General features: G+C 43.8%; 1 protein-coding gene across 1 annotated transcript in view; it reads right to left on the bottom strand.

Annotated features, from left to right (window-relative positions):
* Positions 1–16,330: 16,330 nt before the first annotated feature.
* LOC123105610 (transcription elongation factor TFIIS) overlaps positions 16,331–20,886 on the bottom strand; it is a 9,559-nt gene continuing 5,003 nt past the window's right edge. The window contains exons 6-7 of the mRNA XM_044527700.1: positions 20,087–20,299; positions 16,331–17,565 (exon numbers count right to left, since the gene is read on the bottom strand). Of these exons, the coding sequence (XP_044383635.1) occupies positions 16,585–17,565; positions 20,087–20,299 (1,194 nt within the window). The 3' untranslated portion in view covers positions 16,331–16,584. The remainder of the gene's footprint in view (positions 17,566–20,086; positions 20,300–20,886) is intronic.

The following is a 20,886-nucleotide window of genomic DNA, read 5'->3' on the forward strand; positions in this document are numbered from 1 at the left end:
AAACATCCAAGGTAGATAATATAATAGCATGGAACAATCAAAAATTATAGATACATTGGAGACGTAACACGGCATCAGCCGCGCGACGTCATGGTAGAGATATGTTTGCCTCTGGTTGATTTCCTTCTCTGGTTCCAGTCTGGCGATGACTGCAGTCGAGTGCTCATTAAGCACTCTTGTAAGTTGCGGTGAGACCACCCATCTGAGGCATTGGCGGCACGGGATGGGTAGCGAGGCATTGTCCTTGGAGTTTCTGATAAGGATGAACTTTGATGGGCTTCCACGAGAGGCATGGGAGCTAGAGTTCACCGTGAAGCTTGCTAACCATCTTGGCGTCGATCTTGTGAAGATGGTGAAGCCTACTTATCGTTACTTCGATGGAAGTGTGGATGATAAATCCCAACAAATCGCCTAAATTGTACGAGGTGGAGCTCCCAGAACCTGACACACCGCATGACTATCTATCCTCAGATTCCGACGGACCAAATTGAAAATTCGCGCCTATCCTTGCCTAATAATTGAGAAGTGGATAGTGGTTCATCATGTGAAGCCCATGTGCTAAAGGTTATTAATCGCAGTCCAATCATAACCGATTTTCCGCGTATGTACAATTACGATGAGCATTCCAACACTACTCGTTGTCACACATTCACCTACTATCCTGGTACAATTGATGGTATAAAAGGAGCTATGTTGGTGGTGGGCGTGGTTCTGCGGGGCTAGGCTCCGAGGAACATGCAGGTGGACTATCTAAGATGTGAAAACATACTTATTGTGTAGTTTGAATTAATTTTGAATGGTGGGAATGTAACAAACATGTGTTAGGTTTATGAATGTAGACTGAATTTATGAAATTTGTGTTGGGTTTATATGCAGTTTGTTATGAACCTATGTGATGTCAACTATTGTATCTAAATTTGGCACTGCGATGTCAATTATGTATCTGAATTATCTACTCCCTTCAATCCATATTAATTGTCGTTGATTTAGTACAACATTGTACTAAATCAGCGATAATTAATATGGATGTGAGGGAGTATCTAAATTTGTTGTTGTGATGTATCGACGTGAGATGATCATGATCAGCATATATATATATATATATATATATATATATATATATATATAACAGTTTGGTTTTGCATATCACAACATATAGAGTCTATCCGACATATATATGACACTTATGATCATGATGTTGTAGTTTGGTCAATTGAGATGATGTTGTGGTCAGTACACACTCTGTATAACAACACATATGCAACAGTTTGGTCAATTCTTATTGCAGAAACATCATATATAACAACACACTGGATAGCACCATATAACAACACATATATAACAGTTTTGGTGCATGTTCTGCATTGGTCTTATACACAAAACATTACATCCTCTAAGTTTTAGGATGCACACATGATCTACCAAAAGAGATGTACTGCCAAACTAACATTGCATTGCATGGATACTATAGTACACTATGGGGTTTTAGTCTTGTGGTGCATTTTGTGTGTTGTTAACCTCATCTTCATCCATGCTTGTCCATGTTGCAGATCTTACTCCTCTCCTAGTACTTGTTGCAGCTCTAGCTCCTCTCCTAGTACCAAACGGAAGATATTCAAACCCTATAGGACCTGCATTTTTCCTCCTCTTACCATGTTGTTGTTGTTGCCAAAAGTACCTGCATTTCCTCCTCCCCTGTTATTGTTGTCACTGCCAGTAGTACTTACATTTCCTCTTCCCATGTTGTTGCTACCGACCTCTTTCCATGTTACTTGCATTTTTTGCAGCTCTGGCCACTCTCCTTCCAGACCGATTCCTATCTATACCTCTTAAACCTTATTTGGTTAATGTTGTAGTCATTGGGCTGGAGTATTTGTTCTGTGGCAGCAACAAATGCTGACTCGAAAGGAAATGGCTGAAGGTCTTTGAAGACAATATTTGGAGCTTCCATTTTATAGAATTCAAAATTACTACCAGGAACTAATGCATAATTGCAAAAACAAAATAGTGAATCTCATGGGCTAGGTGAGATACCATACATACTTTGACACTGGAAGGATCTCTTCATGTTATCTAGTTCAGCATAATCCATGTATTGGTGAAAAGAAAATAATTTGAATTAGTAATGCAGTGCTTCTGAAAAAGCTAAAAATTGTAGTGGAGATCTCATTGTAGTTCATATTACATGTAGTATCTAAAGGATATATCCGTCACCATTTTCATCAGTCATTGTTGGCCCTATGTGGATGTTTGGCATGCTAACTTAGTCTTGCACGATTCTTCTTTTCTTCCTTCTTGGTCTTTCTGGATGTTGTGCTTCTGCCTAATAGTCTACACTTCCTTGAGCAGGTTGAGCTACTTGAGTTGTTGCTTCTACTCTAGCCATCTCCTTGAATCTTGGACATCCTTTCTTGTTATGACACGCTACTTGAGTTGTTGCTTCTACTCTAGCCATCTCCTTGAATCTTGGACATCCTTTCTTGTTATGACACATTCTCCATAGCGAATTATGACCCCATCTTTGCTCAATTTGGTCCCATCCTTTTTTTTGAGATTTTCTTATTTTTTGCTTGTGGGCCTGCCGGCAACCTTCTCACAGTATAGATGTTTCACTATATGGGCATTAACACGGGAATTCAAGGGAGAAAGAGCCAGCGAGATGGAAAGAGGAGAGGAACATCAATACTACCATGCGGCCACTGGGACGGTTGGATCTGGAGCCTAGCCAGCTAGATTCGTGCAGGATTAGAGGGAGGAAGAGCCAGAGATGCTGGATCTGGAGCCCAACCAGCCGGATCTGCGCAGGAAGTCAAGGGAGGAAGAGCCAGAGATGTTGGATCTGGAACCCAGCTAGTCGGATCCGCGCAGGAAGTCAAGGGAGGAGAGCCGGAGACTGAAAGAGGAAAGGGACGTCGCCGCCACCATGTAGCCGTTGGCCGTCGGGATGGTCAGATCTGGATCTCAGCCAGTCGGATCCACATAGGAAGTCGAGGGAGGAAAAGTCGGAGACAAAAAGAGGAAAGGAACATCATCACCACCATGCAGCCACTAGTGCGGTCGGATCTGCAGCCCAGCCAAGCAGATCCACATAAGAAGTTGAGGGAGGAAGAGCCAAAGGCGTACAAAGGAGTGGAACATCACCGTCGCCACGGAACCGCCGACAGTTGGGATGGCCAGATCTAGAGCCCAGCCAACAGGATCCGCGCAGGAAGTCAAGGGAGGAACATCCGAACGTAGAAAGAGGAGAGAAAGATCACCGCCGCCACGCAGTTGATGGCCATCGGGACGACTGGATCTAGAGCCTAGCCAGCCGAATCTGCGTAGGAATTCGAGGGAGGAAGAGTCGAACATGGAAATAGGAAAGGAACATCACCACGGCCATGCAACCACCGCCCGACCACACCTGCAGCGCTACTGCACGACGCCCATCCATCACGCCCTATGCCAAAGCGAGGCGTCCCTGCCAACATGCCACACCTGCACCGCAGCAAACCAGGTGAGGAGGAAAAGGATCCCCGCCACCGTTGATGCCGGTCGAGCTTTGTCCAACGGCGCTCTAGTGGCGGCTAGGGGGGAGGGAGGGGCGGGGTGGCGGCGTGTAGGGTTTCGTCATGTCTCTCGCGGGAGAGGCGCCAACCAAATGACTCTCACGAATTCAAGTTCTAGACTTGGCATTGGTGATCGTATTTTCCTGTATTTATTTCAGTTTTTCCAGCGATGTGAGTCAGTGGGAGGAGACGTGTCCGTCAACTATGAAGGTGTCTGTGGCGACTTTGTCAATTTTAAGATGATATCTCAGATCAGTTTGTCAGAGGTGCTCATAGGAGTAGGGTGTGGATATGTGTGCTCATATAGTCGTATGGGTGAGTGTATATGCGTATGTATAAGCATCTGCGTTTATACTGTGTTAAAAAAACTTCTTGGGCCTGTGGTGGAGCGGATAGGAAAGAAAGAGGAGCGTGCGCGAGGCGCGAGGCTGTCGCGCGAGAAAAATAGCATCCTTCTTTCTTTACGATGAAGAAAGATATCGCCCCACGGTTGTTGATGGAGGCGTGTAGGGTCCATACTCCATAGCAACAACCAAATCAATTTTGTGTTAAAAAAAACAAATCAATTTTGTGGTTGGGTGCCCGATTATGAGTCAAATCGTTGATATAGACGTGTAGGGTCCATACCGGAAATTGTGATAGAGAACGGCCTCCTTTTCCAGACCAGAACGAGGAGAATGTATTGGTGCCGCTGGTGAACTAGCACCAAATCGATCGATCTATCGCTCGCTGGGACAACAGACCAACAACGTCCTAGCTTAAAATAAGTGTTTTGATCTTAGTATAACTTTATACTAAAATCTTTTATAACTTTACTAGTAATTTGTACGTGCTTTGCACGTTAGATTATTATGAGTAATCACAATACTAAATCATTTAAACTAAAACTAAATCATATATGTCATGATAAAATATCATGCAATTTTCAAAAGTGCATTCGTGTTTTTGAGTGGAAACTCGTGGAAACTTCTTTTTTTTTGCTCTTCACATCAAACAACGGTAGCATAGCGAATTCCTATACGGAGAATGCTTTAAAAGCATAAATTTGTTCTAAGAGAAATGTTATTGTTATTGACATGTTTGTGAGATCTTTTATTTTTAAAATTCAAATATGAAATATAGAGTAAATTAGTTTGATGCGGTAATTTTCACACCCTTAAGTCAGAGGTTATTTATAAAATCTATTTCATTTGTGTATCGTCGACCTCACAGCGTGTTAAATAACTGAACATCCCGTTAAGAAAAATAAAGTAAAATATAAATCAAAATTTTCTACTGGGTTTTTTGAATATTTCTCTCAGCGACCAGCAATATTGCCATGTGTACACTCCTTTCTTCAGCTGCAAACAAAAATGTGTACAGCCTTTTCTACAGCACACTACTTCTTTTGACGTGCTCGCCTAGCGCTCTCGCCTACCGCCGGTGGCCACTCCGGCCCCGGCGTCCACGCTCCTCCGCGGGGGCTTGCTCCGGCCCCGGCGTCCACGACCTCTGTGCTCGCTCTCCTCTGCGTCTCCACCTTCTCCTCCTTTTGAGGGTGCTTTTCCCTCACGGAGTCATCATGTCTCTGGCGGATCTGCGATTTGAAAGAGGCCACGCTTTTGAGGATCGGATCAGGAATCGGCTGAATCTGCCAATTAACTACTCTGAAGGATATGGCCTAAGAGAATTCTTTCTAGTGGCGGAATTCACACGATCAAAGATCAGGCTTTCTGAAGAAGCGGTAGGTACAATTCTTCTTTCTTGCTTTGGGGGCAGAGCTTCGCTCTTTAAGGTCTGTAAGCTTCAAGACCATCTGTTCAAGTTCTCTGTTTCCTCGTTGGACGTTGGATTTGCAATTACAATGGTGGAAATATCTCTACTCCGGAGTTCAATTTGGGATTTCTTCTTTGGGGGCGTTCTGGCCCAAAGTCAAGGCATATTTCTGATCCTGAGATGGAAGAAGGTTGGACTGTGGTTTCTCGTTCCAAAGATAGATCTAATTCATATGCAGATGTTGTCCGTGCTCCACGATACTTTGATCGATCTCAAGCTCGCCCGATGAACAATCATGCTAGATCATCGGTGCCCGTTACTACAGTCTTCAGCAGGCTTCAATTCCCAATCAATTCAGATGTTAATGCAGGTGTCAATGCAGCGGGAAATTTGGCCATTCAAAATTCTCTGGGCTCGTCCAGAGGGGAACGTAGCTCTAATGGGCCGCTACTCCTGCAGTAGGCTCAGCCCGGCTTTTCTGTGTTCGATGTCTGCTCCTGGGCCATGAAAGGCTGGCCTGTAAGAATCGTATTCGCTGTAGGAAATGCAAGGAGTGGGGTCACATCGTCAGAGACTGTCGTTCGGCATTCCAGCCTCTAGTCCGGTCAAATCAACTCCTTTCTGTTGCGCCTGCAACTTCCCCAGTAATTGAAGTGACTTTCGCTCCTTCCCCGAGAGAAGAGATTGCCCCAAATCGTGGAGTGCCAATTACTTCCTTACCTAATCGGGTTGCTTCAGCACTGGTGATCCCCCCGCATTGCCTTCTCCATCTGTGCCTCCCATCCAGTCGAACCCTCCAACCTATTCTGCTCGAGATGAAGCTAGTCAGGCAATGGCGAACTTTCCATTCGACCCGACTCCTTTTCTCCCTCCGCATCATCAAGCCATCTCTGTTGAGGGCCGCCCTGCTCGCGTTCGAGTCATCTCGGCGCCCTCAGCTCCGGTGCATGAAGAATGGGCGATTGCCACGCCGGTGCCGATGCCCAATCTTCAGGTGATGTTCCCCACTGTCAGGCAACTTCTTGAAGAGTTTATCACTGAGGTCAAGCATTTAGGGTTTGCAGAAATCTGCCCCTGTCCGTTTGGTCAAGCTTATGTGAGATTCAATTCACCTTTTGACCGGGATTCCTTGGTGCTTCAAAGTCCTCATGTGTTTGGAGATATTCATGTCATCTTCCAGAGGCATAATCAGGGTCAGAATTGGAGAAATCTTGCGCTGGATAGGGACATATGGGCTTTACTTGTTGGTTTTCCTTTTGACAAGAGAAATATTCATGAAATAGCTAACTCGGTTAGAAGCTTTGGTAAGATGCTCCTTTGGGACAGGGCAAGAAGTACAAAAGCTGCGTTAATGGTCAAGATAAGAGTAGAGGCTCTGAGAGATGTTCCTATTAGCATTGTTGTCGGTGAATCTGAAGAGGAGCATTCCGAATCCTGGTCCGTTCCTGTAGTTATTGTCCAACAGGAGCTCATTGGAGGGGGCCCTCCAGATGAAGATCCCATTCCTGTCGATGGCAATCCTCATCCCCAACCTGTCAACCAGAATTTTCATCCTAATCAACTGAATCATTTTGTGGGCCCTGTTATGCAGCACCAAGCTCAGGATCACTTTCAGCATAACCAGCAAGGTGTGCAGCAGCATGATTTTGCCAGAAGAGGAAGATGAGGAAGATGTTAATCTTCCTGGATGGGGTCACTGGGCCATGCCTGCTGATAACAATGCTTTTGTGGATCACGAAATTGAGGATGGAGAATTTGTGAAACTGGCAGATTTAATGCAGCCTCTGGAGGATAATCAAGCAGAGCCTGAACCTCCCATTATGGACAACAACAGTGCAATCACAGATTCTGTAGGTTCTAATACCAATGGGATAGGTTGGGAAGCTCTCAATGATCAGCATGAGGAGGGAAACCTGGATTTGAATTTGTTGGCCCAGGACATCTGGCTCCCTGGGCCACCTAACCTAGATTTGGCTTTGGGCCCTGTCTTACCTATGGGCTAGCTTCAGGAAGGTCAGCCCATTGGAATTGGTGAAACTCCTGCATTTGCTTTGGGCCTGGATCTGAATCTTGCCCCTCCTACTGTGGATATTCATTTAGAAGTCAACCCACTGTATGATTTTGAAGAGGATAATGATTTCTTTCAGCTCAACCTAGCAGCTGGCAATGATCCTGTCTTAAGACTTGCAACCCAGGCAGAGTATCAGCAAGCTATCAACTCTGCTTTGGACTCTGATAGCTTATCAGTAGATGAAGAGATTGAAATCATTAAACCTGATAATGCAGTCACTTCACTGCTTAAAGATGTTGCAAACAGTATGAATCCCCCTCTTTACTCCTCATCAGATTCTTTAGGTCCACCCCCTGGCTTTGATGTGAAAGGAAAGTATCTGTGTTCTAATGATATCTCTGGTGATTCTCAATATTTCTCAGAAATAGGCCAGTAGAGCTTGAATGCCTGGAAGAGTTACTTTGCTATGGGTTCTGAGGAACAGGAGGCAGTCAAGGTACCTCCTATTTGGGTTAACTTTATTTGTGCTACTCTTATGAATCCTAAGAAGTTTGGGTGGGCAAAAATGTTCTTGCTCTCACCTATGTGGCAAATAATGTGTGAAGGAGTAGATCCTGAGACTGCTTTTAGTTTCTTCATTCCTGAAAACTTCCCGGTTTCTGGAATTCCTCAATGTCTTCAGGTCTTTGACTCTGAAGATGATAATAGCATCAGTACGCCCCAACAGGAGCCCAATATGGAAAAGCTTCTCTCAGCTAAGAGGAAGGACAGAGGCCCAGTTGTTGAATCTGAGGTAAGAAGAAGTACTAGATTGCAACAATTGAATAAAGGATATAAGCACAAAACTTGTCAGAATGTAAATTGTATGGCCTGCCAAGCTAAGCCTCCAGTCTGCTCTTCTAAAGTGATTAGAAATCTAAACACTTCTTATTGCAAGGTTGCCCCAAGGCTGATGCAATCATTCAGAAGAAGAAGCTCAAGAAGGGAGGGAAGCAACCTCTCTGGAGGGATTAGAAGATCTGTCTCCGCTTCTTTATACTTGGATTTTCTTTTGTTCTCTAGCTGAGTTTCAAAGAACTTTATTCTAATAGTTAAGATGAGATATCTTTTGAAATGCTGGTCCTTGAGGATCTGTATGACTTATATGTATCACAACTTTAATGTGTGATGGATAGCTATGCTTGGGTTCTGTGCTTTTACTGGTTTGAGTTGAGGTACTCGGTTCTGGTCCGGAGATACATGCTCTCTTTACTCTCATGCACTCTTCCTGGAAAATTCTAAACTGGAATGTGAGAGGTATTAATTCAAGTGATAAATGGCTGGCTATTTCCAATGAGATAGAGGAATCTGATTGTGCTGTTATTAGTCTGCAAGAGACAAAAAGAGAGAGTTTTGATGCTGCTTATATCAGGAAATTTTGCCCTAGAAGATTCAATAAGTTTGAATTTTCTCCCTCTGTAGGAGCCTCAGGGGGTTTACTAATTGCTTGGAATGAAAAGATATTTAGGGGTGAGTGCTTGTTCAAAAATTCCTACTCACTCTCAGTCAGATTCCATTCAAAACAATCAGGGGACTGTTGGATTTTAACCAACATCTATGGCCCATGTGATTCTGAGGGTAGGCAAAAAATTTTGCATTGGCTTGCAAACATCCAAATGCCTGACAGCACAGACTGGATTTTGGCTGGGGATTTCAATTACATCAGGCACCCCTCTAATAGGAATGATGGGCAGGGTGATTTTAATCACATGTTACAATTTAATGACACTATTAGCACTCTGGGTCTGGTGGAAATTCCTTTACAAGGAAGAAAGTTTACTTGGAGTAACATGCAGCAAGCTCCTTTGCTTGGAAAAATTGATTGGGTCTTCACTTCTGAATGCTGGACACTCAAATATCCAAACACTTTAGTTCTGCCTCTAGCAAAGCCCATCTTAGATCACATCCCTTTTGTTATCAATATTGGCACTTGCATCCCAAAATCTACAGTGTTTAGATTTGAAAATTTTCTGGCTGCATCATCACAACTTTAAAGACACCGTGGCTGCAAATTGGAATCAGCCTCTAGATGAGGAAAATAGTGCAAAGTTGATCACTGCCAAATTTAAGAGGCTAAGGAAAGGACTTAAGCTTTGGAGTAAAAATCTGTCCAATCTAGCTGCTCTGATTAAAGCCATAAATGATACCATTTTTATGTGGGATGTATTTGAGGAATTCAAACCATTATCTGCTGCAGAAAGTACTACAAGAGAAATTTTGAAAGAGCACTTTCTCAAGCTGCTATCCTACCAGAGAATTTATTGGAGACAGAGGGCCACAATCAGAATAGTTAAGTTTGGAGATGAAAATTCAAATTTTTTTCAAGCCAAAGCCTCCATCAAATTCAGAAATAATTACATCCACACTCTACAGGATGAACAGGGACTGGAACATTCTGAGCACCATGCAAAGGCAGCTGTTATCTGGAATTCTTTTAGGAAAAGGCTGGGGGAAACTACAAACACTATAGACCCCTTAAATCTAGTTAACCTCATTCAAAGAGTAGAAGGCTTAGAGGAGCTAGAAAGGCCTTTCACCAAAGAGGAAATTGATGAGGTAGTTAAGAATTTGCCCTCAGACAAGGCTCCTGGGCCAGATGGATTTAATGGAGATTTCATAAGAGCATGTTGGGATATTTTAGCCAAGGACTTTTATAAATTAATTCATGACTTTTATGAAGGAAAAATCTCCTTGCAGAGCATCAATGCTTCCTTCATAACCCTTGTCCCAAAGAAAGACTCTCCTTTGAGCACTAATGATTACAGGCCCATCTCCCTGCTTAACTGCACCATCAAGATTATTACAAAAATTCTGGCTAATAGGCTTCAAATAGGGATTTTGAAATTGGTGCATACAAATCAGTATGGTTTCATTAAATAGAGGACTATTCAGGATTGCCTGGGATGGACATTTGAATACCTTCATCAATGTCAGCAGTCAAAGAAACCCACTATTGTCCTCAAATTAGACTTTGAAAAGGCTTTTGACCTAATTGAGCATAAAACAATAATTGATATTCTAAAAGCAAGGGGGTTTGGAGATAGGTGGCTCAACTGGAAGGACATGATCTTCTCCTCTGGCAGCTCATCTGTTCTTCTCAATGGTGTGCCAGGGAAAGTTTTCCTTTGCAAGAAAGGTGTAAGACAAGGAGATCCTCTTTCTCCTTTGTTATTTGTGCTGGCAGCAGATACTCTCCAATCCATTCTGAATGAAGCTATGAGGCACAACCTCATTAACCCTCCAATCCCAAGTCAGTCCTGTCCTAATTTCCCAGTAATCCAATATGCGGATGATACTATTCTTGTTTTACCAGCCCAGTCTGTGCAACTTGCTCCTGTCAAAAACCTTCTTCTACACTTTACTGCTTTCACTGGCCTCAAGGTGAATTACGAGAAATCCTTTCTGGTCCCAATCAATGTACCTGAAGATGAAATTCCGGCTCTCCTGTCTATTCTGGGCTGCAAGCGTGGAAGTTTTCCTTTCACATATCTAGGTCTGCCTATGAGTACATTCAAACCAAGAATTGAAGATTTCAACCCAGTTATGCAAAGGATTGATAGAAGGCTATCTGGATGCTCAACTCTTTTGTCCTATGATGGTAGGCTGCTCCTGATTAAATCAGTGTTTGCTTCACTGCCCCTTTTCTTCATGAGTTCACTGGCTCTGCCAGTAGGAGTTATTGAACAACTGAATACATTTCTCAGAAGATTCTTTTGGAGAAAATATGGCATGGAGGAGGGAGGCACAACACTTATCTCCTGGCAGCAGGTCTGTAAGCCCAAATTGCAGGGAGGACTTGGCATTCTGGACATTGCAACTCATAACAAGGCACTTCTCATGAAGAATTTATTCAAGTTCTTAAATAGGGCAGATATCCCTTGGGTTAATTTGATCTAGGAAAAACATTATCATCATGGGCCCCCAACTGAGACTAGGGTTGGATCCTTCTGGTTGAAAGCACATATTTCACTTCTAGAGGATTTCAAGAATATTATGGAATGTAAAGTTGTCTCTGGTGAGACTGTTCTTTTGTGGAATGACTAGTGGATGGGTGAACCTCTTCATATTCAGTTTCCACATCTTCATTCCTTCTCCACAAATCATTCCATCTCTGTCAAACAATTCCTAGAGGAAGAAGAAAGAACTCACAATTTCCAGCTTCCATTGTCCAATATGGCCTTCGATCAACTTCTGCAGCTTGATGATCTCTTACCACAATTGTCACAGACTGCAACTGATCAGTCGAGTTATGATGGAAACACTAATTTCTCTTCAGTCAGAATTTACAACAACTTGATCCCACTCTCAGCACAGCATCCAATTTTCAACATGATTTGGAAGAGTAAAAACATGTTAAGGCACAAAATATTCTTCTGGTTAGCTACACATGAAGGAATCAACACTAGAGCCTTTCTTCAAAGAAAGGGGATGCATCTTGATGACCCTCACTGTCCAAACTGTAGTCAGAGTGCTGAAGAGACAGTGAAGCATCTTTTCTGGGACTGTTCTTTTGCTCAAGACTGTTGGCATTCCTTAATTCCTGGTAAGAAAAGAGGGACTTCTCTGTATGAAGATTTGGTCCTTGCCTCAGAACACTTTCCCAAGAAGTTTTCTACGGAGTTGATAAATCTTGGTTGCTGGAACCTATGGACTCAAAGAAATGGCAAAGTTTTTCGAGGCCTGCAACAGACAATTCAAAGCTGGCGATTTTTCCTAAAGCAAGATGTTAACCTCCTTCAATTCAAGATCAAAGAAAAGCATGTTCACAGTTTCAAGCTTTGGGTCAGGAATAATCTGTAATATGTTGGGTTTTATTCCCAAAACTGGTGTAGGTTGATTTTCGTTGGCCTCTTGGAGGCTTGTACTTGTATTTGTATTTGCTCCCTTTTTTTGGCTTAATAAATCACCGTAGAACGATTGTTCTACGGTTTCACGATCAAAAAAAAAACTACTTCTTTTGAGAAAAGTAAGAAATGCATGTAGGACCCCGTGAGATATACATCGCTACTGTAGTACCACAGGCTGCTAGCGCATTGTCTAGATAGTTCGAGCCTGTACATGTAAATACTCGTTGGTGGAATATTTAATTCTTCACTGCAACAGGCCAACAACTAGCGCGTCCGTGACAAGTCTGGAAGATTCAGATTGGCAGTGTTTTGGCGCGCGGCCGTACAACACGAATCCAGGAAACATCAGTCGTTGGATCAATTAAGCCTGGTGTTGATAAACAGTGGAGATTCACCCGGTGTAACAAATCAACGGACAAGGTTTTTGCTTCTACAAAATTCCATGTTCAAAAATTGATGTACTATAGTAGTAGAGATATCAAAGTTAGTATAAAATTGACATATTTATTTTATGACGGAGGTCGAAGGGAGTAGTAACCAGGAAAGCCCTGCCCCTGGAAGTTGTCTCTTTCCTTTGTGATGTCTCAAGGAAAAGCAGACCAACACACTCAAAATGGCCCAGAACAGCTCCGAATCCAGCATCAGCAAAGCTTCCTCATTCAGGCGGGCATGGCACGGTTTCAAACAGACGCGAATACACTACGCTGGATTGAGATCCTCTGCAGTACTGTACAATATTACGGAAGACACACAGGACCGGGCTCACATGACAGCGACTGTACTGCATGGTGCGCTACAACAGAGGATCCTAACCCCCACTACGCTACACACAGCCTTCTTATTCACGTGGAGAAGGAAGAGGACTCATCATCTATCCCTTCCCATGCTACTAGCAGCTCGGCGAGTCGAGCACAAACTTCCCGTGGTCATTGCAGTTCACGCACGTCTGTCTTTCACTGGCTGCATGTAGGATGTGTGTCGTTGGTTGCCACACCTAGTCGGAATGGGTCGACCGATATTTCGGTTTTTTCCTTTATGTGTTTCTTGTGCTTTTCACTAGTTGTTTTTCTTTTGGGTTTCTTCCTTATATTTTCATTTCTCCTTTTCATGTTTGTACACTCTTTCTTTCTTTTATAACATTTCAATTCATGAGCATTTATTTAAAAACATGAATATTTTAAAATCCAAGGAATATTTCACATTCATAAACATTTCTATAGTCTATGAAATATATTAAATTTGCAAACATTGTTTGAAAGTCATGAATATTTAAAATTTCCTGAACATTTTTCTAAAATTCATTGTTTCATTAGTTCACAACATTTTCTAAAATCCAAGATTTCTTAAGATTCATGAACATCTTTTTACCTAACGAACTTTTTTCTAGAAATACAGTAGCCATTTTTTTGCCTGAACTAGCAGTGATGTAGATGAAAAAAAAAGTTAAACGAAGGAGCTGAGCTCCCAAGGGATCACACAACCACCGCCCCTTGATAGTGAACTAAGCATAGCTTAGATGGTTAGGTCCCTTGTGGTGGAACCCAACCCATCAGGGTTCAAGTCCTAGACTCGGTGATCGCATTTTTTCTGAATTTATTTTGGGCCTACTGGTGATGTGCGTTTAGTGTGAGGCGACGTCCTCGTCGACAAGTCATCTGTGGCGACTTCGTTAATATCAAGATGATGGGACGGCTCAGTCTTAAAATAAGATTATGCCAATATTCAGATAGGACAGGCGACTCAGTTTTGAAGTTACTTATAAAATAAATATATTTTTACGAACTTCACAACATAATAAGTTTCCTCTACGATCATGATTTTCTTTAATGTTAATAGCATAATAAGGCCTTGTTTGTTTCAACTTTGATGAGATTTGAATTACTTGTGGATTTGCTTTAGTGGCAAAGCTAATTCATAGTGATATAAGACCATGGTTGTTTCAGTCTTGATTGGATTCGAATCACCTGCAGATTTGCTTCAGTGGCAAAGCTGATTCACAGAATCAGGTTCACCACCGAAATACACTTTGAGATGCTTCAGCAAATTGCATTGAAAATGGCCAGAATGTAGATTGAGCTTCACTGGCAAAGCTGATTCGAAATAGTTGTTTGTTTCAGATTCCAAATTTACTTTCACTGGCAAAGTTGGCTTCACTCACAAAGTTGATTCGGAATGATTATTTGTTTTGGATTCAAGATTCAGCTTCACTTGCGCTAAATCTGCTTGCTAAAACTCAAACAAACAGGGCCTAAGTAGTCCATATTTTTGATTTTCTTTAACTTTCACAAAACAATAAGTTAACCGTACGATTCTGACTAGTGCCTTTGATATAAAATTATGTAGTGTGTAAGACCTTGTGCTTGTGCACACCTTTTGTCAGACGCCTTCCGCACTTTGCGATAGAGTAAATATGTAGGCTAAACCAAGTCGATGAGCTTTGAAGGGTCCAAAATTTGGTATCAAGGTTGTTGGCACATGGACAAAACCAAGATACTAATGGTGCATTTTCTACTACATCTGGTGGCCCTGAGCCCAACCAAACAACAGCTCTATTCTCAGTTCTAGCAAAGTTTACCAAGAAATCACCAACAACATTTTGGCTACGCTTAATTTGAGTAATACAAGTTTTATGAAGGGAAAACAGATATTTAATCTCTGCCGCCAAAGAAGCAAGCAGTGATCTGTCAACAACTTCATCCTCGAGAATGCTCACCACTGGGACAAAATCCACCTCTAGCAGAATAGGTAGAACTGATCGTTGCAAAGATAAAGATAGACCCTCCATACAAGCAGAGCTCGGCTTCCATTGCATCTCTACAGGGAAAATAAGTTCCTTGCATGAGGAGAAAATTATATTGCTTGTGTTGTCTCGGGGAATCATTCGAGCTACAGCCCTTCCATCTGACGACCAAGAACCATCCATGTTTAATTTAGCCCAGCCTCCTGGAGGAACCACCCACAAATGAAGATGATCAGCCAGTTTGAGTGTCTTCTTTGCCTCAGTATTCATCTTTAAATCATCTTGGATAACAATGGTACTTATCCTCCACTTGCGTCTTCTCACCTTGATAAGATATATCCTCTTTCTTCTCTTAACTTCGCGTCCTCTTTCTCATTTGATCAGGTCCTTCCAATCTTCATCACCATCATACATGAACGCTAAAAATTCACCAATATGATGTTGATTGCTAGGGGTGTGTGCATTGTCGGACACCGAGGCCAGGGGGACTCCTTTTGGAAAAAAAAAAGATGTTTTTTGTTGAATTGTTTGGATTGCTTACAACATATGTCACGTGGTAAAAAAAACTGACTTGATTGCTCACCTCTATGGAGTAGTCTACTTCTTCGATTTCTTCTAGAGCAACACCAGGATAGATGACCGCTCTCCATCAAGTTTCTTCGTATAAAACATACTACTAACTTTCATTTTCCTTTTTTTCTGGTTAAGTTTATTAACATTAATCCCATACTACCAGATCCGACGTTATGCATAAGCTGTTGTTAGTAGCATCGCTCACCTCCCGGATCATATGACTAAGCAGATAATAATCTTCATAAGCCAGGACTTGGATATGATGCAATCCCTGTGTGCAAGAATATAAAAAAAAATACGTAAGAAGTGGCACAAGTTGAAGTGGCAACCTAGCATAAAAAATGAAATGAAGCATCCAGCCAATAGGGAGGCATGGGAAAGGCTTTGGTAGAAGAGAACATATGGAGGCATGGGAAGGCTTTGACGGAACAGAACATATACTGATACTGCAAGACGAAAGGAACTTCAGACTTGTACATATGGTTTCAGACTTTCAGTCCATGTGGCAAAAAAGAAAGGTCATCCCCGGCCGGACGTCGAGAAGAAGGTGCATTAGGTAGAAGAAGATATGAATAGGAGAAATAAGGCTCGAGAAGAGATCCATCCCTTGCACCCACTTCTTCCAAAGGCACCAGAATAACTCCTTAGGTTCTTCACTATGCGATCAACCAGCATCACAGCGGAGCAGGCCTGTATGTATAATCTAACAACTCAACATCACTGGACTCCGATGGCCTCATGTCTCCATCTGCACGAGAGAAGCACCGTCTGTTCCTAAATAATCATTACTATCACAGTACCACTATGTGAGTGTATATACGTAACTAACACTGAACATTCTCTTCATAAAAGTTACATCAGGCAACATGAATTCATCCAACAACATTTATGCGGTCAACTAGTACACAATCTGAATAAATCAGGGTTCCCAAACACAGAAAAAACAACAGACGAAAACAGTATCCTCCTAAGCATACGAAAAACAGGACCAACCCAACCTACCTGTCAAGACTGAGACGGCATCACTAACAGGAAAAACGCGCTAGCGGTCCGACAAGTCCGCAGCAGCGCTCAGCAGAACTTCCAGTGGTTGTTGCAGTTGACGCACGTCACAAACGTCGTCATGGGCTCGTCGGCACTCCGCGTCTGCAGCTGGTAGTAGGTCGTCTTGCGCTGCCCACACCGCCCGCACTTGAACTGGTCCGTCGACGCCTTGGGCGCCGACGCGCGCTCGCAGTCAAACAGGGCCTTCTCCTTGATCTGCTGGTTCTCCAGCTTCCGAGCGTCGCTCGCCATCTCGTCCGCTGGCATATCCACCAGGCTCCCGGGCCTCACCTCGCCCAGCAGCACCCTCCGCCGGAAGTCAGGGTTGTTGTCCGCCTTTAGGTTGAACAGTATCGACCTGTATTTCACCTTGTGGGTCCCAGTGGAACGCCCGATCCTCTCAAACAAGGCCGACTCCACTGTCACAGCAACTCTATATGGGTCGCATGCATTTACCTGGTCCAGTAGATCTCTTATTTCCTCTCTGTCATCCTCGCTAGTTTCCTTGGAAACCTTGACGAACGCGTCAACAAGAAGCTCCCTGTATTTATCTCGAGCAGCATCGTTGCATCTGACGAGGGATGTCAGCTTTGGGGGACCATTTGGAACAGAAGATGGTTTCTTTGTTTCAGATGTTCTGCTAACTTCCTTTGAAACCTTCTCAACCTTAACTTGGACTTTGGAATCATTATTCGCAGTCTTCTCAATCTTCACGCTTGCCGACATAGAATTCTTTTCAGTCTTCACAGTTGCATTCTTTTCAGACTTCACAGTTGTCGACATAGAGTTCTTCTCAACCTTCACGTGCGCTGACTTCTTTTCAACCTTCATGGGCTGAGGTTTCTCAGCCTTAGCTGCAGAGTTATCTGATTTTCCATTCGCTGGTGTGCCGTTTTTCTTTCCTGTCTCTTCAATAACAACCTTCTTCCAGTACCCAAAAAGGTCTGCAGCCACCGCCTGTATGTCTGAGTTAGGGTGCTTCGTCAGGTACCGAAGACGTTTGCCAACCTGACAAAACAAAACACAATATGTAAGTTGCAAGTTCCCAAAGCCCTATGAAAACAACTACATGGGGGAAGTAGCTGAATGAAATAAGCAATAAACATTTAGGAGGGAAGCAGATGTTAACTTGACTAACTAAGCTTCAGTAAAAAGACAATATTTTACTTAGCAATGCAGTTAACAAAAGATGTTTCACAAACCACCAACCCAGCGCAACTAATAGATGCAGACCCACGAAACCAGAATCACTCTGCTCATGAATATTGAGTGTTTGCCACTCATGCTCAAAACACATCTGCACCATACGGAATTAGATATGCTTTTGCTAGATAGGTTAGCAAACTTAAAGCTTTCTAAATTGAAACCCAGTCACTGAAAGGCAACTCAGACATGAAAGAAATTGTCACCAACCCAGCGCAACTAATAGATGCAGATCCTCGAAACCAGAATCACTCTGCTCATGAATATTGTGTGTTGCCACTACTGCTCAAAACACATCTGCACCTTATGGAATTAGATATGCGGATAGGTTAGCAAACTTAAAGCTTTCTAAATTGAAACCCAGTCGCTGAAAGACAACTCAGACATGAAAGAAATTGTCACCAACCCAGCGCAACTAATAGATGCAGACCCTCGAAACCAGAATCACTCTGCTCATGAATATTGAGTGCTTGCCACTCATGCTCAAAACACGTCTACACCTTACGGAACTAGATATGCTTTTGCAAGATAGGTTAGCAAACTTGAAGCTTTCTAAATTGAAACCCAGTCACTGAAAGACAACTCAGACATGAAAGAAATTGTCACTGCAGCCCCTTTAGGAGGCCTAGACTCCTAGAAACTGTTTCAGAATTATTGTTTGTTACGCTCAATGCCCCATGGCACTTATGTCTGTGTCCACGAAGGAAACAACTCATATCCCAATTACAGAGGACCTTACCTAGTTTTATAAATCATTAAGGTGTTAAAACTAAAAGTAAACATTAAGACTACGAAGCTGTTTGGTTTGATGACAAAAATTGACTTGCCAATATGCAGGCAAGCCAAAAAAACGGCTTTATCGACTTCTGGAGTTGCCATTTGGCAGGCCCTATGATGAAAGTCTGGTGTAAGTGGCTGGCTCGAAGACATACTAATTGTCGGGTAGTGTGCACCATAATGATCGAGAAACCGTTACAGCTTCAGATCAGATATGCACAAAATGGCAAAACAGGAGCACAATATGACATACTAATTGTCGGGAAGTGTGCACCTTAACGGTTGAGAAAACGTTACAGCTTCAGATCAGATATACACAAAATGGCAAAACGGGAGCACAATATGGCATACTAATTGTCGGTAAGTGTGCACCTTAACAGTCGCGAAACCGTTACAGCTTCAGATCAGATATACACAAAATGGCAAAACAGAGCACAATAAATATTGGTTCAGTAACTCAGGAAGCTAGCTTTTATGGCAAGACATGTCAAATACGACAACTTGAAGATCATGCAAGTTATGACTTGCCCAAATTATATAGAATATTTCTTTCATCTAAACTGCTCACGTTCTGCACGCTTCACTTACCAAATCAACTTTTTCACATAAACACATGAACCAAAGATCGGCAGATTTTTTTAGGGAACTGGCAGAAATAGAGTCCATTCATCAAGGCAAAGTTATGACTTGCTAGCAGAAGATGGGTAGAATGCCGAAAATCCATGAAATCCAGAGGAAGAGCCATTGATTACATGCTGGTGCAAGACCAGTCAACCGCAAATTCATTGTCTTTGTTCCTATTTTGTGAAATTCAAAACATAGGTTTCATGTTATAGATAAATTAGTTATCACATGTTCTCCAGCCAAATTGTAAAACTGTCCATCATAGGCGGATCAGAACACTCTCAATCAGTACCAGTCCATGAATTTACAGTGTTTATTATCATTGGAAGACATTATACATTGTGGAGAGCCAAAGAAAGATGATGGTTGGGAGACCACTTTATGGGGAATCCCAATTGACATGAAACTAGTAGGATCAATCTGACCCACAGCAAAGACCAAACCGTCACCAAGACATATTAATCCTGACCGCAAAAGCATGAAAAACACAAATCCCAGCCTTTGTCCTGAATGGAAACTGTGGACAATCTGCATTCGACAAATCCCAGCCGCCTACCCACCGTCTCTGTGAGACATCCAGGCACCGGGCGCGCCCGCCCTTATTACCCACAAACCTACCAATCCGAGGTGCAAAAAGAGGAAAAAGGTACAACCTGCCCCCCTCCCGCAAGATCTAATTCCCAATTCGCTTTTCGCAGCACCGTCGCCCTTTAAAAAGGGGGGGAAGAACGGCATGTCTCGCAAAAGCACACGGCAATTCCTCGCGAACCGGCCAGGAAAAAAGAAGGCCCAAATTGGACGCAACGAGGCGCATTGCACCCGCGCGCAATTCCTCCTCGATTTCACCGCACCAACGCAACGAGAGGCCGGGAATGGCCTAATTTCTGGACCGGGGACGAGCGGGGAGGGAGGGGGGGCGGCTGACCTGCGTGGAGACGAGGACGTCGGTGTTGACGCGGAACTCGCGGAGGCGGCGCAGGGCGTCGAGGCAGCGCTCGGCCTCGGGGGAGGAGCCGTCGGCCTCCTCGGCGGCCGCGTCGGCGGCCTTCTTGGCGGCCTCGAAGGTCTCCATGAGCTCCCGCTCCATGGCCATCCGGCTGGCGGCGGCGGCGGCGGCGGCGTGGATCGAATCAAAACCCTAGGCGCGAGCAGGAGGCCTCGCCGCCGCGGTCTACCCTCTCTGTCTGGCTCTGGGGCGCGGAGGCGAGACGGGCGGAGGGGAGGAAAAAAGGGTTGGATTCGGGGGCAGCGCCGGGATTTATACGGCGCGGGGCCGCCGCCGCCGTTGATTCGGAGGCGGGTGAGAGATCCTTCTGGAGCCGCGCGGATCGGACGGTGGATTCCGCGCCACGTGGCGCGCGCCCGGGAGTTCGGTTGCTGTTGGGTTAGGATCCGTCCGTCCTGTGTGTCTGTCTGTCTGTCTCCAGACGGCGTGTCATTTCCTTTCTCTCGCAAGGACAGAAGCTTCTGCAGCGGTGACTCACTGGGCTTTATTTACGAGAGCCGTCTGACCCTGCCGTTTCGTGCACAGATTACATTGTAGGTGACCATCAAACCTTCACCAACGTTGCCCTTGAATTGGAAGAGGGTCATCCTGACTCCGGGCCCGGCGGCAGTGGATTAGGGTTGGTGTGTGCATTTTGGGGCCAAGGGTTTTGCGTCGACTCTAGATTGTGGCGGGAGCGGCGATCCACAATGTGGTGAAATGGCGTCTAGACAATGATA

The sequence above is a fragment of the Triticum aestivum genome, chromosome 5A, assembly GCF_018294505.1.
Source record: "Triticum aestivum cultivar Chinese Spring chromosome 5A, IWGSC CS RefSeq v2.1, whole genome shotgun sequence".
Lineage (NCBI taxonomy): Eukaryota > Viridiplantae > Streptophyta > Magnoliopsida > Poales > Poaceae > Triticum > Triticum aestivum.